This window comes from Xenopus laevis, chromosome 1L, assembly GCF_017654675.1.
Source record: "Xenopus laevis strain J_2021 chromosome 1L, Xenopus_laevis_v10.1, whole genome shotgun sequence".
Taxonomy (NCBI): domain Eukaryota; kingdom Metazoa; phylum Chordata; class Amphibia; order Anura; family Pipidae; genus Xenopus; species Xenopus laevis.
In genome coordinates this window covers 60,177,138-60,203,229 of record NC_054371.1, presented here as the reverse complement: position 1 = coordinate 60,203,229, position 26,092 = coordinate 60,177,138, and the positions used below count along the sequence as shown (strand labels likewise).

At 36.3% G+C, this 26,092-nt stretch overlaps 1 protein-coding gene across 2 annotated transcripts in view; it reads right to left on the bottom strand.

Annotated features, from left to right (window-relative positions):
* Positions 1–264: 264 nt before the first annotated feature.
* Positions 265–26,092, bottom strand: part of LOC108699406 (lipopolysaccharide-responsive and beige-like anchor protein) — a 392,949-nt gene continuing 367,121 nt past the window's right edge. For both annotated transcript variants that reach the window (XM_041589518.1, XM_018231478.2), the window contains exons 53-56: positions 12,100–12,201; positions 10,851–11,047; positions 2,525–2,676; positions 265–1,580 (exon numbers count right to left, since the gene is read on the bottom strand). In XM_041589518.1, coding sequence (XP_041445452.1) covers positions 1,490–1,580; positions 2,525–2,676; positions 10,851–11,047; positions 12,100–12,201 — 542 coding nt within the window. In that variant the 3' untranslated portion in view covers positions 265–1,489. The remainder of the gene's footprint in view (positions 1,581–2,524; positions 2,677–10,850; positions 11,048–12,099; positions 12,202–26,092) is intronic.

Genomic DNA, 26,092 nt, shown 5'->3' with positions numbered 1-26,092 from the left:
ATGCACAAAATGTCGCTGTCTTAAATATATTGATAATGGGTTGAGTGCAGAGGACTCTTGTATTTGTCTATTTTGTTGAGTTAATCCATCTACACAGGACATATATTTGCTCCATGGCCACCTTTACATAGACAATGAATTGGCATACTAGTTGGGGCAAAATGAATTACTTTTGATAATCCTGGTTATAATTGAAAAACAAAAAAGTCAAATATTTAACTGTGCAATGATATAGCCTCATAAATAAGAATACACAGACACACCTTAGATTATCAATTACAAATGTATTTATTTTTTTTATTATTTTTTTTCAACCCCTCTCAAACTGAGAAACTTTATCCCACACACACAGGTAATGAAAACGCTGTCACTAAATGAATAAAAAAAAAAGGGGGGCTCTGCTTTAGCAAACAAGTAGACAAATGTGTGTCCTTGGCCTGGAAAAGATCTGGAATGTCAATTCGGCCCATACATAGGTCACTAATTACAAACAAGTCTTTATGCAGGACAGACTTACAAAGCAAAGATCACAGACACACAGCAATGTTTCAGAAAGACTGGATCATTGGAACATTGAAAAAACTTCTCTGGTTAATTAATATGACTCTGTGCTTGTGCAGTCTGCCCGTTCAATGGCAGCGAATGGGAACCGTTAACAGTCTTCTAGGAAAATGGAGATGCCTCTATGAATTGCCGTACTCGGTCTATTGACTAACAGGCTATAATTTAAGGTTGAAAAGAAAAAACATTTAAGATGCAATTTATTCCTTTCTGGATCGGTATAAACAAAAGCATTCGCATACACATGTAAATAAACATCTCTAGGAACGGTGTAACATCAGCTCCAGTGTTGGCTGATTCCATCTATTTGTTTTTCTCTCTCCAGATATTTAGTGGAAGGACAAATCATCCCTGAACAGTAATTCTCGCAAGACTTTTAAATCACTTGACAGTAATTGTTCCAATTTTTCAATAAGAAAATCATTTGGAAAACCAGAATAGAGAAGAAAAGGATAACATAAAATATATGTAGGCTGGCACAGCATAAAATGCCCCTCGCAACCTCCCTCAGCCACGGAGTTAAAATCAAGATCAGAGACCCGGCCACCTCACCAGATATAGAAAAAACATTGTTTTTAGACATCAGTTATTCATTTTCCCAGACACTGATGAAAATAGACTTCTCCTTATGACTAAAAATATATATATTTATATATTTATAATTGTTGTACTACAGAACTCAGCAGTCAACTTGCTTCAGTTCATCTAGAACCACAAAAAAAACAACAGAATTTCAAGATCTACAAAAATAGCAGTTAACTCTAAAAATATTCCGCTAATTTGAGCCTCATTTACATTCAGATGGAACGTCGCTGTTTAGAAGGATGGATGCAGTGGTAGATCGCTCGACAGACATGGGTAAAGACGCCTCGCAACAATAGGCAAGTGCTTCAAGTGCTTCAGTAAAGTATATCGGCGGCTGCTGGTTTCAGTATCTTGTCTGATATTCATGGTGCCAGCGATTGAAGTCGTTGTAGAAGAGGACAATGCTTCCAGAGGCCATGCCTGTCATTATGCACCTAGTAACAAAGGAAACATAACAGAATTATAAAAACCACTGCCATGATCAACATACATACAGATACTATATATAAAGTCAATTTCTATAGTATAGAAATGCTTTATTATCCATTATACTGTGCTGAGATATTACACTATGGTTCAGTGACTTATACTAGTCTTTGCCACAAAGGATTACAGTCTAGTTCCAATAATGCATAGTGTGCACACATATACATACACAGTCGCACACAGTCACAGTCGCACACAGTCACACACACACAGACAGACACACACACACAGACACACACACACACACACACACATATACACACACACACACACATATATATACACACACAGACACACACAGAAAGCCGATGGGACACAGGGAAAAAACCTGGTAGGCCCTCAGCCCTTGTGGGACCCGCTCACTGCTGACAAAACCTTGGTCCTTGATTTACCAGCTTCACAAGTCCGTATTTGCATCAGATTCTGCTCATTAATTGGGGTCTCTTAACCAGAGAACTTAAGGTGGCCATAGACACATGGATAATATCATACAAAACTTATTTTCGTACAATACTAGGTGCAAGTATGGTGGGAGACGAGCCAACAGATATCAGCAGAAGACTTGGATATTGGTCGGCTTGTCTATAGGGATGGCCAGAAAATTTTGATTGGTTTCCTTTGAAGGCACCTGAACATTGGCCATTGTTAGTGCTGAATTGTCAGATACAGGTAGAATTCTATTGTTTCTACTTATGTATCTAACAATTCAGCTCTACATGTGTTTATTGAAATGAACAATCTTTCCAGCAAAAATCATAATTGTAAAGTCACCTTAGCCAGACATTAACCAATTTATTTCAGAAATAGTTGGGAGTTTATCAGACTACATTGCCAAGTCACTGCCGCACAAATGGAGAAAGAAATCTCGCACACGTCTATTGTTTAATCTCACCTTTGGTCAAAAGACATGGTCATGGATCGAATCCCTGCATCGCAGCCTGGGTAAGCAAAGAGCTGTTTCAGGTCTGATACTTGCCACACCATAACAACGCCATTGTCTCCTCCAGTCAATAGGTACTGCCCGTCTCTACTAAGCAGAATTGCCTTCGGAATAAAACAGAAGGATATTTTGAAATGTATAAAAATGCTTGTATTGATAAAAGAAGCATAAACTCATTAAACAGTATAACAACATATTTATTTCAGTCATATTTATTTCAGTCAGGAGCTTGATGAAAAACTAAACATATAGACCATGGGACTATCAGGTTAATCCTAATACATATAACCTGGGATAATCCTTATAAATATTACCTGGGATACATCATTTTTATGAATAAGGTTAAAATATAAACACACACTGATTTAAGGACTAGGAAAGCCAAATTAACTATATGTGCATCTCCAGTAAGTAATACTTATTTTTTATTCCATACAGTGGTGATCCCCAACCAGTGGCTCATGATCAACATGTTGTTCACCAACCTATTGGATGTTGCTCCCAGTGGCCTCAAAGCAGGTGCTTCATTTTGAATTCCAATCTTAAAGGAAAGTTTTAGTTGCATAAAAACCATGTGCACTGCCAAACAGAGTCTCCTTTAGGCTGCCAGTCCACATCGGGGCTACCAACAGCTAATTACAGCCCAAATTTGGCACCCCCAAAAATATGTTGCATGTTTATGTTGCTCTACAACTTCTTTTACATTTGAATGTGGGACCCCTGTCTTACAGGGAAAAAAATGCACAGACCTGGAAATGTAACCCTACTGCCCATGCACAGGAATGCCTCGGCACAACTGAGCAATGCAGGTAAGATGGCGGCACAATACTGCATTAGAGAACTTCCCAGACCAGTGCATTCTCTTCCTAAATAGACCATCCTATTGGATTCTCCAGTTCACTCCATTATACATCACCCCCTGTAATTTAGTCCTTTTGATATTTAACTATTTGAGGATTCTTCCAATCAAAGTTTTTCCCACTTCATCCAACACACGCTGAGAGTCTCTGACAGGTCCCACCTGTTCTAATTGGCTGATTCCAGAGTCAGCAAGTTGCAGTACACTATTGACAAACAGCATGGTTGGGTTGTTTCAGGACATAAATATATTAGGCTGAGACAGCACACGAATAAACCATTTATATATTAAAAACTATAATAAAAAATAAATGTTAAGGAAATAAAATCTTCAGTTATTAAGTGAAAAAGATATAAATTACAACATAATAACAACAGCTGGCAATGAATTGAGGTGCACAAAATGGCACTGCAGAAAAAGAATAGATTTCTAAGCATGATGGGAAAGATTTTGAATTAGATTTCATTGTATCAGAAGACACACAGATTCCATACACAGAAATACAATGGCACAAAGTATTACAGAGCTATTTGTTCATAAATGAAATCAATACTCATTTTCCCCCCATCGGTTGCGATGCTGCCCAGCTCCCGAGGCTATTTTGAAATTGTAATTATTGCCATGACAAATAATTATTTGCTACATTTAGAAAATTCATCTGAAGAAAATCCATTAACCTTTCAGACACGGTTCACTTGGGTTTTATACGCGGGACTTTTTATGAAAGAAACGCTATACTAAGAGGCAAATTAAAGTCATTAATCTTTAACCCTTCCACAACCTGAGAAAGTGATTCCTCTGATGTCTTTATTAAATTAAAACCATCCATTCAAATTACTCACGTTGACAAAGAATATTGCCCTAGTAATCAGCTCTTTCCCCTTACAATAAATAAGAATATCAACATTTATCAGCATTTTAGGTTTCCAGATGGGGTTAAAATGGAAACGTAGCCAAGATTACGGCTCCATCTAAGGCTGGAAAACATTATATACACTGCACTACACAAATATCCAACAACAAACTGGGGGCTTTCATTAGACACAATCTGCATGAGAAAGTGGAGTCTAAATTCAAAAAGATTCTTGTGGGCTCATTCACTCTAACATGTTAGAGATTCTCACACCGCAACAATCGGAAACCTTTACATTTTGTTAGCTGCTTGTAACTGGGACTAAACATATATGTTACAACACTGATGGGAAATTGTATTCCAATTAGAGATTGTGGACTTTTCACAATATCAGCTAAATGTTGACAAGTTGGTATTTTTTCAGGTTTTTAAAATAGTAATGATTTTCCAGCCTTATTGAAAATGTGGTTTTCATTTCCAATTAACTTTTTTTATGTTTTGAAAAGTGATTATTGCATTTAGGGTTTTTCTGAAATACGCTACAGATTGAGACGTAAAAAAAAATGAAAAAACTGTTATCCCACATGCAAAAAGTTTTGCATCAATAACAACTATATTACCCCAACTATGGTCTCAAATAAATTGCACTAATTACAAATCTGGCAGTAGATTATAGAGTAGATTATAGAAGCAGCTGCAACTTTTGCACAAAAATGCAGTACAGGTATGGGACCTGTTATCCAGAATGCTCGGGACCTGGGGTTTTCTGGATAACGGATCTTTCCGTAATTTGGGTCTTCATGCCTTATGTCTACTAGAAATTCATTTAAACATTAAATAAACCCAATAGGCTTGGTTTTGCTTCCAATAAGGATTAATTATATCTTAGTTTGGATCAAGTACAAGGTACTGTTTTATTATTACAGAGTAAAAAGGAAATCATTTTTAAAAATTTGGATTATTCGGATAAAATGGAGTCTATGGGAGACAGCCATTCCATAATTCAGAGCTTTCTGGATATCGGGTTTCTGGATAAGGGATCTTATATGGGTAGTATAAATAAGCCCCAACCCTTCATGCCACTATTCTGTCCCAAGTTATGAAAGCATATCCATGCTCTACTATCTCTCATACAAGGAGTGATAAAAAGTTCAGAATCTAAAAAAATTAGGAGATGTTTATTTTAATGAGAGATTTAATCACTGCCACAAAATGCAGATTTGAGGAGGATCCTGGCCTTTCCCATTAGGAAGTCTCATTTATAAAAGCAAATAAACAGTACAGCTTTCTTAACCCAACAGAAAAGAAAAAAATTTGATCCAGGGAGAACAAATTCCCTTTATTACCTCCCAACCATAACACATTCTAAAATAACAAAAATATGAGGCAAGTCATTTGTTTAGAAGATTAAGATAAGAAGCTGTCAGTAACTAATTTGATTTTAAATATTGCAGGACATATGCAGGGCTTGGTTTTATGCTCCAAATGGTTAGTGATGTAGGATACAGCAATGGATCCCAGAAAACACCTTTACTGCACAACTTCACATTGATCCCAGGACATCCTCCATAGGCAATAACAGTAATTCGATAGGTTTAAGGTCGCGAATAGTCGAGTTCTTAAAGGACCAGTGTATTATAAATTTTGGAAATGGAATTCGAATTTAAAAAAAAAAAAGGCAGATTGGTTCGCAAAGTGAATATATTTGCCCTGTGCATGGTTATATTTATAACGCTGAATAAGTGTGGTGCAAACAGAATTGCAAATTCTTTGTCACAATGCGAATGTCTATATGAGCTTTTTAAATGTATAAAAATTTGCAAATTGCTAATATTTATGCGCACCCTCTGCGACTGAATTACGCCACAACTTTGGTGGCGGAAAAAATATTTGCAAAACAGTTTCACAAAGTGCGAATTTAAATTACCGTCAATGCTATTTTCACGCACAACAATCTCGCACATTGGGTGCGATCGCGCAAACTCCAGTCTTATTTGAGCTCCAAATGTATTCACAATGCGAATTCGCAAAAAATGGAAAGACGGACAGAGCTGTGCAATATATTTGCTATCAGGAAAAAATATGGGCAATACAACCATTTGCAAAAAAATATGCGCTGCGCGAACTTAAATAACCCCCACTGTCTTGTCTCTTGATGTTGTTTTTCACTGGCTTACTAAAATGTTTTTTTCATTACAGATTCTTTTAGTGCCACTTTTTTTTGGTTTTCTTATCTACTACTGTGAAAACCATAGCATTTGTTTATAATGATATTTATAATGCTAGCCATGTTGACTCATTATAACAGATCAACCGACCCTGCAGTTATACTATATCTTTAAGAAGTCCATGGCAAATAAACCGTGCCATTACCCAAGTGAAATCTCTCCCTAGAGAAAGTATGAAATCCCAACTAATGTATGTCTGCATTTTACATCCAGAAAAACATTATTCAGAAAGCTCTAAATTATGGAAAGGTCATCTCCCAAAAACTCAGTTTTAATCAAATACTGTAATTAAACATTTTAAAAATGATTTCCCTTTTCTCTGTAATACTGAAAACTACCTTGTACTTGATCCCAACTAAGATATTACTGTACTTGGTAACAGTTTTCATATTGCCACTTTTTCCTTGTAGGTGTAGGAAATCCTTGCAAATTGTTGGCCAGCAAAGACTATAATTGTTATTGCTGCTTTGTGAAAACGAGTTTAGCTGTACACATGGACAGGTATATACAATATTTATATCAGATCTATTCTTTTTATCTAATATGGACACTAAAATGTGAACTGCAAATAATATATTAAATGCACATCCAAAAAATGTTCAGTTAGCTGAAATGGTAAAGTAGATTTATCATCATCTGAGAGAAACGTTTGTGAGTTAAGAAATGATAAGTATTGTAGATGAATCAGAAATGTTGTTTTGATGTGGACTGCGCAATGTCAAGTACAGAAATGCTGTGGAAGACATGAAGATAAGGAAGGGCTGGAGAAGGTGAAAATGATCACAGAGATCCTGCCAGAGGGAGTTACCCAGTTCCAACAAGGCCAAGACTAGAAAAATGTCATGGATTAGAAAGGGAGATAAGAAAAGTTACAAATGTAAACAGGTACTCAGCATAGGCAGAAATGTGAGGGCAAGGGCCACAAGGAAAATGGTGGATGTTACAATCACACTGGTAAAAAAATACAAAAAATGACAAGCGAATGATGGAGAATAAATAAAATGCAAAGGATGAAAAGCTGAAGCAGGCAGAAAATAACTCGAGTTCTTCTATGGAAATATGTGTTCTGTAACAAAGCTAAAAACCTTGGAATTTATTTGTTGATTAAAATATATCTGGACAGAATATTAAAATGGTCTTTCAGTTTGGAGATTTCTTTAAATCTTTGGTTGTATCATGGTCATGTAAAGGGCAAGTACAACTAGGAGGTCATTGGAACCTCTAACCAAACTCAAATGCAGTTCCGCTGGATCTTTTTCACACAAGGCTGCTGGTTTTAAAGCACAAAGGACTGAGCATGCCAGGTTTTGTTTTTTTTTAGAGAGGAATTTAAGTTCCACTATCAGATATTTGATGTATTGAAGAAGGCCACACAAGGCGAGTAACATTCCTCATCCCATTGCATTGCCAATCTATCAGTGATGATGATCAAATAGGAGGCACCTGCGCAGCAGAAATAGTAGCGGACCTTCATGTTACGTGGGATGCAATTGTAGTCTGTTTGTTTGGAAACACTGGTTAAAACAAAGAAATCTTGTTTTCTCTGCATTTTAGGGTTTATGCGCTGCTACTGTGCCCTTTCCAGGCTCAAAACAAAGCAAATAATTGGATCCCTTGGGTTGCATGGGTTAGTGTCCTTGCCTCGGGTAACACAACTTCATTTTAGGAGTGGATTTCCTTTTCAATCCAACTTATTCGTTCTGACATCTAAACATTGCACGCTAGATGTGCTCCGACGGGCCTTTGGCTGGGGCTCTGGTGGGCAATGCAGTATTTAAAACAAAAACAGGTGTATAACGTTGATTAGGCGGTGAGTTTCCCCAGGCAGTCTGGAGGTCTCGAGGTAGTTTTCATGTCGCAGGCTACAAGAAAGTAAATTAGAATTCTGTCCAGGGCCTGATGATTGTAAATTGTTACTTTTGTCGACATCCTGTGGCTCAAGCTTACCATGACACGTGAAACACAACCTGTTTAACTCTTCGTTCAGTGAATGGCAGTCAGGGCTGACCTTCAGGTTTCCTCCGTTTCACCTCTACCACCCTCCCCCTTCCTATTATTTAAACAGCAAACAGTGAAAACATTAGTCTGGCCAAGCAATGGGCAGGTTCTTCTCATTGGGGGAGCTGGGCTTTAATCACACAGTTGCCACTTGCCTGCTAGTATGATAAAGTGCAGAAGCGGCTGAGAGGAAAAAAGAACTGGGGATTGTTTAAATCTAAAAGCCAACGGGGAATTGGTTGAAAGAAAAAAAGAAAAGCCAAGCACGGCTGTAATACACATGTGTTTGACTGGACTGCAGAACGGAACTTCCCTTGCCTCGGGCAACAAACTCCAGCTTCCAGAACACACTGAAACACTATAGAAATTGTTTTAGCCGGCAAGGGATTTTGAGATATTTCACAGATTTATTAGCTTGGCTGACAACATAATCACAACTGAAAGTGACAGATTATCAACATTGCTATAGCAAGACTGGGGGAAATGTTAAAGCCAAAATTACCAATATAAATGATATGATGGACAATATATGCTTTTTCTCTTGTGTTGTTCAGAAAAAGCAGAAACTGGATGGGGGGGAAGAACCTAAACACCCCCTTTCCTTTTTGATGAACTGAAAAATTGCCCTCTAGTATGATTAGGGAATAAACCAAGGAAATAACGTGTTGCTCACAAGCTGCCTCTGTAAAATATGTTTATTTACCCAAGGGGAAGGGGTTTAAACTTGGCAAATCCAGCCTGTACCCTTCAGCTGTCATTGAACTAGAACTATTAGCATCTCTGCACAACCTGTCGGGGATTGCTGGGAGCTGCAGGAGGGCTCCTGGTTGGACAGCCCTTACTAGCAACAGTATGCATGATGTGTGTAACTTACTTATTGCTGAGTGCCCTACGGAACATGTTCATCATAATAATTAGTGTTTCTGCGAGATTTGTGTGTATCCGGCCAGAAAAGGAAAACAAATATCCCTGCATAAAAACACCTGAGACATGATGTCATTCATTCAGAGCGTTAGCAGCATCTCATTACTCACATTCACACAGATGTTTAGAGAGCTACAGATATAAATGTTCATTCACACAACAGTAATAACATCCCCTTTTTGTTTTACAACACATTTAAACATACACATTGTGCACACACTCAGTGGGTCCCGTTTAGCTAGTTATTTACTATAGAAATTTCCCAGCTGAGCAAAACCAGTAGACTAAATAGCATACAGGTTGCGGGTGAGATTGTGCTAAAGATGCAAATTAAAATACATAGCGATTACAGCATTCCTAGAAATTGGAAACATGTGCTGCATAATCCACATACAGATGGAGAGGAAAAAAACTTTTATGGAGGCATTGTGTTAAAACTGTGGCTGGATATGGATTTAAAAAAAGGCACTAGCAAGCATTCTAGGAGAGACGTTGGAAATACTACTTTCCACTACCTAGTGGCACTAGAAAAAAAGGCTGTTCATTGTGGGTATTAAAGCTACTGTAGCAGGGCTTTAAAGAAAGAATCATTAGATAAACCAGTATCCATGTAAATAATTTATCTTTTAATATGTGTTTAGCTTTGTGTGACCCATTTCACGGCTGAGTGGACCATTTTTTATCCTCTTCATCCTGTTATAAAGTATCCTGTTCCCATAATTTATGCCCAATATAAGGCAAGTCTTTAATGGTTTTGGGCCATAGACCTAGCTTAGTTTCTGAATCACAATTACCGAAATTGTTAAATTAATTTCTAAGATAATGCTTCTGACTACAATTAAAATCAAGTAAAAATACCACACGGGAGATAGTATTTGTATGTCCAGAATACACAAATTATGCCCCTGCAGACTGAACAGCCTCTTCTAATGCACTGCTTCTGCTCAACCCCTGGGGCTGCACCTCCGATCATCATTTATCATGTGATCAAGAATAAAGGGCAAGGTAATGATTGCAAACTTGCATTCAGACTATTGCGGATATTTATTAAATCTGATGGACAAATAAAGGGATTCCACGTCTTTTCTTAGGCCCACACCCGATCGGCACTTCTATTTATAGGCCCACACCTGACCTGCCCATCTCCGATTTCACAAAAGGGTTTAGGGAAGGCGCACTCCTATAAAAAGATGCTGCCGGAAGAAGAAGCAGGCACAAGAAAGTTGTGACACACAAACTGTGAGCATGGGTTGACCTGAACCTGCCTGACCCTCGGGTATTGGGCAGGCCCACGCATCACTACAAAGAAGCTCTACTGTAAGTGGATACTACACAGGTTAGACTCATATTTTTATATAAATGCACAAATCATTTTTGTAAAGCCCCTAGTAAGCACTCCAATGAAAAAATGCTTACCCGTGTATTGTCTTCAATTTCCATGGAAGCTTGTAGTTTCCCATTGATGCTAAAAACACAGAACATGCCTTTTTCATAATAGACAACACAGTGGCCTTCTCTTGAAACCTGTATAAGTTTCGGACGTGTGCAGTTGTCTGCAGCCTCCAAGGTCCTTAAAAGGTCTCCATTCATAGAATGTATCAAACACGGACCCTCTGAAAAGCACACACAGGGTACTCCTTACATGGTGTTTGTTATATTAACAATAATTAAACATATGCAACAAACATGATTATTTTCTATAATAAGGTGACATGAACTGAAAACTTTGGGGAAAGGATAGGGTAGCTGAATACAGGTGTGTACACACACACAAAAACAATGAACTACTCCATGCCCAGGGACTTACAGAGATAATGTAATATGTGATGTATGTGTCTGTTATATACCAAAATAAATTTTGATTAAGGGAGTTATTTATTAAATGTCAAATCTTGGAGTTTTGTTAGACCTAGAATGAACTTACAACCCTGGTTTCTAATTGAAGAAAAAAATTTTATAGAAAAAACACGAATCAGTGAGTTCGGGGTTAATAACCTGAAAATTTAAATTAATCGAGTTTTCGGTGAAAAAAACCTTGAATCGCTTGAATTGAAACCCTCCGATAAAGATTTAAACATTATGAAGGCTGTTAACATCTTCAAATGGTTCCAGGGACCTCTATTGCCATTGACTACTACATGACCTCGACAGGTATTTTCGGATTCCAGCTATTTCCAGCTTTGGGGTATAATAAATCTCAGAAAATTTGAGGGGATTTTTATTTTTTTTTAAAAAACTTGAAAAATTTTAGTTTTTTATTTTTACTCTAAAATAACCTCAAAAACTCAGACCTTAATAAATCTGCCCCTAAGTATTCAGTATTTTGGGTAATCTATCAGTGTCAGGCTGGTTCTCCTAAGGCCCACCAGGGAACCTTAAGCTTTGGGCCCTCCCTCCTAGTAATCAGATACAGCACCAAAAAACATTTGTTCTTATGTAGCTTTGTGGTGGAAATAAGGAAGGGCTGATGGGGAACACAGTCTGGGGCCCACCAGAAAATCCTCTGTTACTCCGGCAGGTCAGTCCAACCCTGCAGTCTAGAGATTATATCTCAGAAATGTACTCATCGAACATTTTATAGATGCTTTTGGTTTATTACACCTATTGAGAGTGGAATCAAACATATATGACAGACAACACTGCATATTGCCATAACCAATCGCACCTTTTGAACCGCTGATCACCAGGCCAAGCTCTGCACATACAGTAGCGCAGGTAATCGCACAGTCATGTCCCGTTAGTATGGCGCGAGGAGTAGCAAACTCAGCTGTAAAGGGAAACAAATTTGTGGTTATAAAAATGATGCGACAGGTTGAATTCCTACCAAAATCTATACAGTTACAGAACATAATTGAATATGGGCCTTTTGTAACACTGAAAGAAAGATTGCAGCAAATCCAAATATTTTTAAGGCAAATGGTAAAATATGTATTTTAAAGAGGGTTTTACTTTGATGTGGTATGTTGTTTAGAACTGCATTGTTGTTAAATTGAATTAAAAATGCCATGGTCATGCTCTGAAATCTACTGGTCACCTGCCTAGTCAAAAAGCTGCTCTTTCTCAAAATATAAGGCAACTGTGTATCAGTAAAGATGCATCTGTCTATGTCTCGTATTCTGTCAGTGCTTGTATTCAAGTCACACCAACTGAGTCAGTCATTTTGGTATTTGGCAGAATACCGATCACTCTACAAAGAAATTGGCAATGCACAGAAAGAAATAAGGGGCTCTCATTTGCATATCCAAATTTACTTGAAGGTGAAACTCAGTTAAATTAGAATTTTAAATCAAGAGGATTAAAATAATATTCCAAAGGGGTGCCAAATATACAATTATATTTGGGACAGATTTATCAAAGGTCAAATTAGGATAAATTCCCCTGTTTTTTTTTTCATCACATGAAGTCTTTTCTCGATATCAAATATTGTATTTGACTTTTTCCCTAGAATTGTTCAACTGTTTTGCTCACTTATAAAAGCATTTCTCACATTCCATACTGCTGAATGCTCAGAGGTATTGCCCGACTGCTCCTGCAAACCCAACTTAGACATCCCTTCAGTATATTGATGATATACGATAGTTTTCATACCTATTGGTGTCTGATTTTCTTAGACAAGTTGTTTTCTAGTTCTAGCATTTTAAAAGGTTTGTTTCCCCAATTTCTGTTACTAGCATGGCTAGAAAATATATCTGGAAATGCATATTTAGATGATTACAATGCAAAATGTTGAATAAATATTACATGTATGGTTAGAAACACTCAGAAAAAAGAGGGTGCTGGTGAAATAAAGAAAGAGCCTATAATCAGTGGAGGAGGTAACACAGTCGCTATAGACAGACAGCTCTGAATGGCAATAATGTTTAGCACATGGGATTTTCTTTTCAAGTAGTAAAACTAGCAAAAAGGGAAGAAGGGGGAAGGGATGTCAGTTTGTGAAATTGTGCTGTTGGCATGTGAATAGTTTGAGTAAGATCAAGAGGTTCTTTATCTTGACCTTAGTACAAATGTGCAACAATGTAATTGAAATAGACATGTCTGTTTTGCACAGATCAGAAAGAACACAGATCATAAAAAAGGAAGGCTTGCATTATAGGACTGTCGATTTCTTTATTCTGAAAATGAACTTCCACAAATTCCCTAAAGTTTCTTGCTGAAGAGCCACATATGAATCTGTAAATGTTAGGATAGAGCTGCAGGTGGAAAACAACAAACTCCAATAAAACCGGCAATCGGTTCATTCTGTTCCTAAGAGAAGCAAGTTGGAGTTTTCAAATTGTCATTCATCCAAATCAACACTTACTATTGTTATAAAAGGTTTGCTTCATAAATGTCTTTATATGTAATAGCCTTTAATATATCTGCACTTTACTACTTTTTTGTAACCAAAATCACTTGGTCTATTATCCAGCAAGTTCTGAGATATAGTTCCCATAGTAAACAAATTCTTATAATTTGCATAAACACATTAGATTGATATTAAATGATCTTGCAAGAATGTAAACAGATGGAAAAACACTATGGGGGAATGTACTAAAAGTCGTAAAACTGTAAGTTATGCCTTTGCGCGAACAAATTTTGCTTTGCGCAAATTTAATATAGCTTTTGCGAACCTGGAAACTGTTTAGCGACCACTTACGAATTTTATAGTTTGCACCTGTAAATATAATAAAAATTCTTACTGAAAAAGTCGTTATGTTTGCTCCAAAAGGTTACGACGCCTTCAAGCACTTCTTAAGAGTGCGTGATTAAAATTCCCAATCCAATAACAGTTTAAGGAGCAGTATTACATTGCGAGATGAGGATTTTTATTCTAATTGGTGCGAATTGTTTTGCTCATTACGACTTTTATTACATTCCCGGCTTGTTTTACTAAAGCTTACATGTTTTTAGTAGATTTTGCGGTACAGTGCGCTACATTACAGAAGGATTCTTTATCTGGAAAATCCAAGGTCTAAAGAATTCCTTAATATTTCTGAGCAGAATAAAAAAAACATTGCCTTTTGAGCACTCTTGGGAAAAAAATCAGAGTGTAATGAATAGCGCTTCTCATGTATGTGTACAAAACAATAATAGTTTTGATATGACAATGGTACTATAGTATGTATGCTTCATACTTGCACCCTCTTTTCTTTGCTTGAAAATAAATACAAGAAAATTTTTTAAAAAAAAGTTTGGAAGGCATTCATAAAACCGAACCATAAGCCTATAAGCGCAGGATAAGTCTGGAAGATATTGCATGATATCATCACAAAATGTTGGCGTCTGCTACATCCTAAACAATGATGTAAGAAGTAATGGGGTAAAATATCTGCATGCTGTACATAAACTGAAACATAAGCAATGTATGCTTCATAAAAAGCAGCAGACCCAATGCCCATTGAAGGAACAAAGAGGACAGGGTTGTGAACCACAACGTGTAATAAAATCCGAATAAAGTTCGAATAATCTTCATTTACAGCCACTGCTTATATTTTAATACATTTTTGTTATGTCCTACTGTATACTAAACTATACAGCCATCGTTCCACTGTAATAACTTCATGATCAAACAGCAGGATACTCGCACTGCACATAAAGCAGATTGTAAGTCTGGCTGACAGAAAATGCAGCTGTGTATTCATACTTTACAGTGTCACATATAAATTACAGGAACAGTATTTACATTTTACCATACAGAATTTAAGCAACACCAGGTGATGCTGAATTAAACACACACACACACACACACCAATGCAACAAATTTTTTTTTGCCTTTAAAATATAACTGAATGGCGTAGTTATCCACAGTTTGTCCTTGAAATGATATCCCAGGGTAAATCAGACTTTGGCATTTACAGCAGGCCCTCTTACATTAAATCAGTATCTACAGTAAAAGAAACATTTTCTCCATTGTGTATCAAAGCATATTCTTTGCTGCTGAACTGTATGCAATAAAACATTTTGTACCACACTGAGCTAAAATAAAGTAATACCTCTTACCATAAACACACCAGGAGAAATCAAGTCACATCGAGCACAGAAACCGGTAACTCATGCTTATAATTAAATGTGTAGGCAACTTAATAAATCTCCCAGCTCAAATATTATTTATCCAGAAAAGACTAAACTCCTAGGAGAGCAGAGATTTAGGGGAAAATAAAGCATTAAATTGTACTCCAGGTTGCAATACCAGGCCAAACATATGCTCCTTTCATTAACATCTTCAACGCAGATTCATATTGCCCTGTGTGGTTCTATGAAAGACCAGACGGGGAACAAAGAAGGCAGATTATTTATATATATATATATATATATATATATATATATATATATATATATATATATATATATATATCTTATCTATCTATATATATATAAGCCTCGATATTCATTGTCAATAATTGAAGCATAATTAGCAAAAAAAGTGGCAAAGAACTGTCCCTTAGTAATAAACTAGCTCTAGTAAAGCACTAGCCACTTTCAGCAGTGCCCAAAAAAAGTTCAGCTAATGAGGGGCGGCCAGGCAATGAACTAGTAATGGAGAGGGGAGGCTCATTTGGAGAATTGTTCAGAGGCCAACAATCTTCCTTAGCTTTTTGTTTGAGACTATAGTCTCCTATATGGCCCTGGCAAAACCCACAGAACTAACAGCCTTACACAGCATCTGGTTTGCCATAATTCCACTTTAGGTAATACTCACTTAGAGCACTAGTGGAATCAGTTACACTTAAACTCTAAGGGGGTAAATCTATCATTCTGGATTTGTCTAAAATGTTGTGTGTGTTCTTTTTCTCCATGACTTTTTTGGTAAAACACTGGGGAAAATGGTGCACTTTCAGATAAAGCACGAGGCCAAAGCCCGAGTGTATTTATACAGGTCATGGAACTTCAAGGTGACATCTAGAGTCACTTTTTTTAAGGGTCGAATTTTCGAATCCATGTTTTTTTAAAACTCCCATAAATTTGAAATTCAACTAGTCAAAATGTATTAACATAAAATTTTTGATTTTCAGTCGAATTCAAATGACCCAACAAACTTTAATGTCAGGAAGGCTACAAACATCTCCAAACTAATTCGTAGTCGAATTGGACAGTTTAGACCATAAAATAAATTCGATTGCGAATCTGACCCCTAATATCCTTATATTTTCTAACAGGGGGTACTTTATTTATTATAATACACAAGTTTCATGATCACAAATGTGACAGAAATGACATCACTAAGCTCTGATTATAACCAATGACATCACTAAGCACCGTTTATAAGGATATAATTATATTTATGTATATATAATACACAAGAGCCATGAATATCCTATAAAATATATCCTTATAAACAGTGCTTAGTGATGTCATCAGGTATAATCAGAGCTTAATGATGTAATTTTGGTCACATGACTCAATGAAAGGATGAATATATATATATATATACAGTATACACATACACACACAGTTGTGCTCATAAGTTTGGTAGAATTTACGATTTCTTAACCATTTTGTTAGAGAATATGAATGATAACACAAAAACTTTTCTTTCACTCATGGTTAGTGGTGTCTCTTTTTGCCAAATTCAGATAAGTTCTCTTTAATCCAATTGTTCCTTAAAGTTGTATAATGATAGTGCTGGGTTAATTTGTTTAGTTCAGTATATGATATAAGCCACACACCCATGCACCAGACTGATTTTAATTGCAACACATGGATGAGCTGCATTTTTTGTTTTTGTATATTCTATAAAGGAAAGTGGCTTTCCCTTTAATGCTTGCTCTCCCAACCCCCACCCCTCTAAACACAGTCCTACAGATTACTTAAAAGCCCATAATGCTGAATGTTTCTTTGGAAGAGGTCATGCCAAATAAAGAGAGAAGTAGGTATGGTCTTTCTCCTCCCAAAGAAAATACCCTTTTTCACTTAGGTAGGACTGATGCATGGACACTGCCTTGGCGGGGCGCATCAGCTTATGCATACTTTGTACAAACCATGTAACCAAAAGTGTCTCTTTTTGCCAAATTCAGATAAATTCTCTTTAATCCAATTGTTCCTTAAAGTTGTATAATGATAGTGCTGGGTTAATTTGTTTAGTTCAGTATATATATATATATATATATATATATATATATATATATATATATATATATATAGCTATATATATATATATATATAGCTATATATATATATATATATATATATATATATATATATATATATATATATATATATATATATATATATATATATATATATATATATATATATATATATATATTCCTTCTCCCTTGTGTTGCCAGGGCAGACTACATAAAGAAGGAACATATTATATTAGGATATTAGCTTAAAGGTTGAGTTCAAGTAAATAACATCCTCTCCCCCAAGAAGATGTAGAACGTCATTACAGAGATTTCTTTTTAAACTAAACCAGTAAGTACAATATATAGTCAAAATATGATGTATATAGTGTGTTTGTGAAAAAAATATATTGTTTCTGGAAAATCTGTAATAAGTACCCTTAATAATTAGGGCCATTTGAGGACATACCACTTACTGTATATGAAAACACAAACTACAAATTTAAACTGAGGGAGCCTATGCTATTTGAAATTTCATTATACTATACATGTACTAAAAAATATATATAAAAACTTATAGATGATTTTACTGCTTTGTCTAGGTAGACCAGAAGGCTGCTAGAACACTGCATTATGGGGGTATAAGTAGAGACCAATTTCCTTGAATTTGGAGAACATTGCTACATTCTTTCAGTCATTCTATACAGAGCTTGCAGATGCAGAAAAATGTAATGATAAGATATTACAACAAGAAAGGCTGAAAAGCATTAAATGGCTTTACATAAAACTAGATACTGCAAAAGAAAATGTGTTTTGCATCTAATGCAATGTGAGCCTCCTGTACATGAGCTTCACTGACTCTGAAAGCTGGCGTGAGTCTTTAGATAAAAAGTGCGACATTTTGAAGGATTTAGGGGATGGTTTCCTCAATGCTAAAGATCTCTTTAAAAGCTGATTGTAAAGCAGAACAGATCTCCTTAAAAGATTTGGCGCTGCCGTGGCTTCAGAAGATTGTCATGGTTTTCTGTGATGTATGGGGAACATTTTATCTGGCTTGCTGATGTAAGAGGCACCACTTAAAACTGTGTTAAGAAAACTGGCCAAGAAAAAAAAAAATCAAAGGGAAAGCGATTCTTTGTCCCTTAAACAGGTTTATGAGCACTGGTGCAAATCCCAAAGAGAGAGTGAAAGGGTTGCTCCCTGTATCTTTATGGAGATCCTTAAGGAAGATGAACAAGTCAAATGAGATTAAAGATCATGTGAATCCTGCCACTAATAGCACCAAACACATGAGCGCTTTGCAAGCAAGCTTTCTCAGTAGCCCTTAGAAGACATTTCCTAACTAGGACAAGTTCAATAGGGGCCCACTACAAAGTGACCAACCTTTCTTGTCGTCATGCCAAGTTTAACCTATTTCAGCACGAAACTTTCCTTTAAAAAACACTTCACAATGCCCTAAACACAATAATGCTAGAGAATAGGTTTTTTTTTTATTTCCAATTTACAAGCACTGGAGCTGAGCCACAACAGATACTCTCACCAGCCTTCAGTATTTTAACCCAAATGTCGTGTACATTAATATTTTATGTTTCAATGTTCTTTACTAGGGAGCAGGATTCTGAAATGACATTATTATACATTTAAAAAGCGCAAAGCACATTCCACAGCTTTGCCATATGCAGAAAAATTAAATTACATACAATTTAAGCAATTCCAGTGCATTTTATTAATACAATATCACTTTATTGGCACAATTTAGCTCCCATAGTGCACCAGCATATGAACTTGACTAATGTTGTTTCCAAATAAAATAACTGTCTGGTTTAGAGTAGCAGAGCGATGGATGTTGTTAGACGCTTAGGCTGCCGGCAAAGCGCTGATGAGACTCCTTCAGAATTCTTTGTGCCGGGATGTTTGTACCTCTCTTTAACCAGGCAGGAAAGAATTCCTACCGGCCGTGCAATTTTCTAGAAAGTGCTAGTTAGGAATGCTTGGACATTTATATAGCATAAATCTAAAGTGGCATTTTTATGGACTGAGAGCATATCTTTGTAGTAATGACATCAAACCATGATCTATATCCCTGTAATGTGAATAATTACAGCAAAAATTCTGTTTCCTGAAAGAAAAGGGCATGTAGAAAAGCAGAACTGCTGCCGAAGTCGCTGGTATTAGAAAGAAAACATTGTGCAAGAGTTTTTGTAACCATAAAAATACATATCCAGACTGGGGCAGTAATTTATGGCTCATAATAAGTAGATTATTTGAGTAGAAAAACAAAGAGGCAAGACTTTCATTGAAAGGGCGCTTCAACTCACACAAGCCCACTCCCAAATCTAATAAGCTGCAGGAAATAATACTCTCTGTGTAAAGCAATATGTACAGTACATGTGCAGTATGTATCACTAATGCCTATGCATGCTCACAAACCAAGTAAATAAAAAAAGAGAGGAACAGGAATTAATGTTTTAAATCTTACTGGAGCCTCTGTAATGTATAAAAGTGGCTATATGCATTAATTATGCCTAACAACCAAGACAGCTAATACGTGCACAGGTTTTTTTAAAAACAAAATATATATTAAAGGGATACTGTAAGGGGAAATTTTTTTTCAAAATGAATCAGTTAATAGTGCTGCTCCAGCAGAATTCTGCACTGAAATCCATTTCTCAAAAATGGGGCTAGACATTTTGTCAATTTCCCAGCTGCCCCAAGTCATGTGACTTGTGCTCTGATAAACTTCAATCACTCTTTACTGCTGTACTGCAAGTTGGAGTGATATCACCCACTCCCTCCCCCCCCAGCAGCCAAACAAAAGAACAATGGGAAGGTAACCAGATAGCAGCTCCCTAACACAAGATAACAGCTGCCTGGTAGATCTAAGAACAGCACTCAATAGTAAAAACCCATGTCCCACTGAGACACATTCAGTTACATTGAGAAGGAAAAACAGCAGCCTGCCAGAAAGCATTTCTCTCCTAATGTGCAGGCACAAGTCACATGACCAGGGGCAGCTGGGAAATTGACAAAATGTCTAGCCCCATGTCAGATTTTAAAATTGAATATAAAAAAAGTCTGTTTGCTCTTTTGAGAAATGGATTTCAGTGCAGAATTCTGCTGGTGTAGCACTATTAACTGATTCATTTTGACAAAAAATTTTTTTCCCATGACAGTATCCCTTTAAGTATAGCGCTCAATTTTATACCTTATTTTGCCTCCTCACATTCCTTTGTCTCGGAGTAGGTGGAGCCTATTTTCAGCGCTACTGTGCGTCCACAGTAACATATATATATATAAATATATATATATATATATATATATATATATAAATAACTCCAGTTGTTCAGTTTATTTATTTGGATTAATGTACTTTGGTCATCATATCAAATCAGACTCCATATATTTACCATTGCATTGTAATTTGCTCATGTGCAACTATTTTAGTAGATCTGAATATTAGCCTCATTGTTCCTTTATTCTTCAGGAATAAGTTTTATATACAGTATTCGCCAATTTGTTACTGCATCAAAGTGAATGACCCAAATTATTTGCAAATCAAAGGGCATAATTTAATTTCAAAAACAAATAATCCATATATGAGCCATATTAAGATCCATATGCATGTGGTGCTCAATTCGGAACTACTGCTACTTTTATAAGAATTATTCACATAAACCAAAATACTCCCAAAATGGCACTCCCTCAACTCAGCAACGTGCGAACAACATGTATTTTTATTTGAGATCCCAGCAAAAGTTTTGGGGATGCCCCATTCTTCAAGTGCTCTTCCAAATCCAAAACACATCTCAAATAAAACTCCATGTTGTTTGCACATTGCGGAGTTAAGGGAGTGCCATTTGGGAGTATTTTGGTTTATGTGCATAATTTACCGCAAGGAATACTATACCCCTGAACATTTTAGGCTTCCATTGCATAAAACAATGTTTTAAAAAACTTTTTTGTTATAAACCATAAGTTTGTTCATCAGCTTCTTAGATCCAAAATTTCCCTGTTACAGTTAGAACCTGCACTTCTGTTCTGTAACTGAGCAGAACATCAGAGGGGCCCCTCAATGTAAAATGGAAATATGTTTGATATGTACCTGTGTATGCAAATTTAACAATATTCTTTGATTGGTCACAACCATGCACAGAGCAGCACTTTGCTACTCAGACAGGCCAGTCCAACCCTGTTGGAGAGGTGGAATGATAAAGGTAATAAAAAACAAGTATTCTAAAAGCACACTACCAGCTTCTTTTCTCTTAGAATGCTAAGCAAGTGGCAATTATCACAATAAGAGCAAAAAAGAAAGACTGGCTGATTGCTTGTCTGGATTTAAATATCAACATGACAAAAAACCTTTTAGAGTAAACCAGGTTACACACAATGTTTATACGCTGAGTTAGGTCTCATCATACAAGACTAACTGTAAATTCAACCACTAATTACAGAAGTACTGCACTTCCTATTTATGTGCAGAAATTGCACTCAAATACATTTGGAGTGCATCAAAGTCTGGTTATACTAATTCTTGGTTTAAGTTACAGAATTTCAGTTCCCAAGCATAAATCATGCCTCCCTCTGTTTATGTGACATAACCCTAGGGTTGTAGGGCGTATTCATTTTTCTCAGTAACTACACAAGGTAAATAAGATATACAGGGATCAGGACGCATATGGCATATATTAACTACTTAACCACATACAAAATGTATGTGCGCATATATACAGTGTTCCAAAAGTACACAGACCCTTATCAATTCTCTAACGCTATTGAATAATATATACTCGGCTATACTGAAATGTTGCTCCCTGTGATATATGAATTTCAAGCACTGAAAATAAAAAATGGTATGTTTCAATTAATTTTCGAATTCAATGTATGGAAGTATTCAATCCTGGCACATCAGTATTTTGTAGAGCCGCCTTTTGAGCATTAACAGCTGTATGAGTTTTTAGATGTAGCAATTTTGCAAACTCTTTAGTAGAGTAGGGATTGTGGAGGATTCTTTCTGATTGAGTGGCTCCACAGTGCTCAGGCTTGTCAGATGACTTTCATAAAGCCACAATTTTCAAATAGTCTCAATATTCTTAACTTTGGTCAGACACTTCTACTTCACCTTCCATTGCGCCTGTGCATGCAATTATCTTGTTGCTTGCACTGACTCATTGTGTATGGCCATTGCCACAATGGTTATTCTGTCTTACATTTATAGGCTCATATAAATTATGGATATACTGAATCCATTTTTTTGGATGGGGTGGGAAGGGGAAACCATTTTTTACTTCCTTGTTTTGTGATAAAAAGTCACGCGATTTTCCTCCCTGCCCCTAATTTGCATATGCAAATTAGGATCCAGATTCCATTCGGCCGGGCAGAAGGATTCGGCTGAATCCGAATCCTGCTGAAAGAGGCCGAATATCGAATATTAATCAAAGTAGTATTTCTTAACGCCTTTGTAATTCTCAGTTTATGGTTCTTAAAACAGTGAAGTAGAAGTCCGTTCTTCTCTAGGTCTGTTATTCAGCTGGCTTCTGCTTCACTGTTACAGGGAGTCCGCTAAACCACCAGGGAATATAAAGCGCCAAAGATATACTGCTTTTAATAGCAATTACATTTACATATCACTGAAAAGGTTTAATAAATATTGGAAGGCAGCTCAGAATTACAGTTTCTTTTATTATGGAAATACAGTTTTTAGTCGAACATTTGTGTAAATTTGTTACTAACAAATCTGTTATAACTACAGCTTATAACAGTTTTAATCACCACGTATGACACTGAAAAAAACGTGAGACTTACAGATATACCAGTGACAGAAAGAAATCCATGCGTCACAGGCAAAAAAGGAACATCTATGTAAATATATGTATACATTTTAGGGGGCCGCATTTACTTTACAGTGTCAGTGGGAGCTTTTCTTTTTTATCGGATATAAATATAAGGTGAGAACTGCTCCTGAAATGCCATTCCTCTGGGAACTGACAACATTCCCTGATTCATAAAAACATGATCCATGTTGGAAAGTCACTTTAGCTTGTCTGAAAAATCAGACATCTAATAAATGCTCTTCGCAGGGCTACACTGACTGTGCAAGTACAGTGCAGCCCCACTGAATGAAACTTCAAGCATCCCATACTAGGGATGCACAAAATCCACTATTTTGGATTCGGCCAAACCCCTGAATCCTCTGCGAAAGATTTGGCCAAATACTTAACCGAATCCAATCTCTAATTTGCATATACAAATCAGTGATCGGGGAGGGGAAAGAGAGCCACACGCTGCTAAAAATTTTTTTTACTTCCTTGTTTTGATTTGGTTCAGCCAGGCACAAGGATTCAAGCCAAATCCTGCTGAAAATAGCCGAATCCTTGCCAAATACCAAACCGAATCCTGGATTCAGGGCATCCCTAAAATGTACTATATCACTATATGCAGCAGTGTAGAGAGGCAGGAATGTTTAAAGAAATAAAAATGCTTTCAAAATGTACTGTAGATAATCTTACAATTTTGAATTCAATCATATAACATTCACAGAGAATTATGACAATGACAGTACCTGAAAAAAAAAACCGGACATTTGGAATAATTCTCTGTAATGATGCCGCTTTTATATTACGTTATAATTAAAATTAAACTACGATCTCCAGGAAATTGTCCCTTGTTGTTAAACAAGAAATTCCCATTGTCTGCCATAAGGTGGTGCCCTTGTTTCGCTATTTAGTGAACGGTGGGGAAACCTGAATAACAGCACAAGTCCCAGGCATGTAAATTGTTATGTACAGATCAAATGATGGGAATTCAGGAATTATTTTATTATGGTGCTTACTTAAAATGTAAATATGCACTTATACATAATCCCTTATGTCATGCGTTTTAGACATAGGCGCCGCAATTTTTGGTTATAATATTGTAAAAAGCAAAGGTAGCCAAACTCATGCTAATATTATTAATTCAGGAAATGTTAGCATATTGAATTTCAAGAAGGTAAATCCTAATGCTGTATAAATCTTTACATGAGACAAAATTAAGACAATAAACTTCAGTTTACTGGGCATAATAATTTAAAAAATGAATAAAACAAGATTTCATTTTGTGCTGACACAGCACTGGATAAGTTGGATATTTAAAAAACAAAAATCCTCACCCCAAGAAATTGTCAGCCATTTTTCAAAACAAAATCAAAATGAATTAAATTTGAGTAGATTTAGGTATAAACCTTGACACAGAGGTGAAAATCAGCATTTTGTAAATGCCCCCTAATTCCAAAGGCATTTGAGGTGCGCTGCAAGGGGAAATTTTTGCCTGTCTGTGATATGCTACTGGGGAAAGTGTGTGTCAATCATTTCGCTGATGTATTGCTTTAAGATTAATTCAGTATGTAACTGCTTTTAACACCCTCAACTTTGCACTCGTTCATTCTAACAGGATTAATCAGAGAAAAACGTATTGTAGATAATAATAGACAATGCAAAGTTGTGCAGATCCAAAATATTATTGTGTTTAAAGCATTCAGAAATTATATTTACTTGTGCTCACACCCTAGTGAAGTCCACTCTGAAAGCATGCTGGGTTTGCCGAGTGTATTCTACTTATTGCATTACAGTTTACAGTTCACTGAAGGCAGCTTTTATTTATGTCACTTCTTGTTTGTTTTACTTGCACATGTACCTGAGATTTTGCACAGAGCAATTTCCCACAATAAAAACAAATACCATTCCAGGAGACTGAAAAACATTGCTATAAATACATTCACCCTGTGTGTGTGTGTGTGTGTGTATATATAAATATATAGGTATGGGATCCGTTATCCGGAAAGCCATTATCTAGAAAGCTCCGAATTACAGAAAGGCCGTCTCTCAGACTCCATTTTATCCAAATAATCCAAAATTTTTAATTTTTTCTCTGTAATAATAAAACAGTACCTTATACTTGATCCAAACCAAGATATAATTAATACTAATTGGAAGTAAAACCAGCCTATTTGGTTTATTTGATGTTTACCTGATTTTCTTAAGGTATGAAGATCCAAATTACCGAAAGATCCGTTTCCTGGAAAACCCAGGACCCAAATATCCTGGTTTAACAGGTCCCATAACCGTATATCTATATAAACAAGATATATTTACATCCCTCTGCTGAAAGCGGAAGTGCCCAATGTACTGTGCACTGGGCAAGATTTTATACTATATACACATTTTTAGTTAAGCAGTAGTCGAAGTTTTCATTATGACTAAAATTAGGCAGTAATTAAATTGCGTCAGATCATTCAGTAAATATTAGTATAAAGATCAAATTTCAGTGCTTTCTTTCCCAGTCAAATGCCCCTAGCCAAGTAATAATAAATGGTGAACCGTGTTTAAGCAATATAATTTGAAGAAGTAGAAGAAACCTGACGTGTATTTTTCGCAGTGTAACTGAAAAAACAATACATTATTAGAGACATGGTACTACAGCATTCAAGTTTATGTAAATTAAGTATTTTCATTTCTATAAGATCATTATTTCTTGCATCCAGTTGTGATAAATATAATGAAGCCTCTATAAGCCACGCCATTGCTGCAATCGACGGTGTGTTGCTTTTGGGATCCAAACTGCACCGGTACAATATTC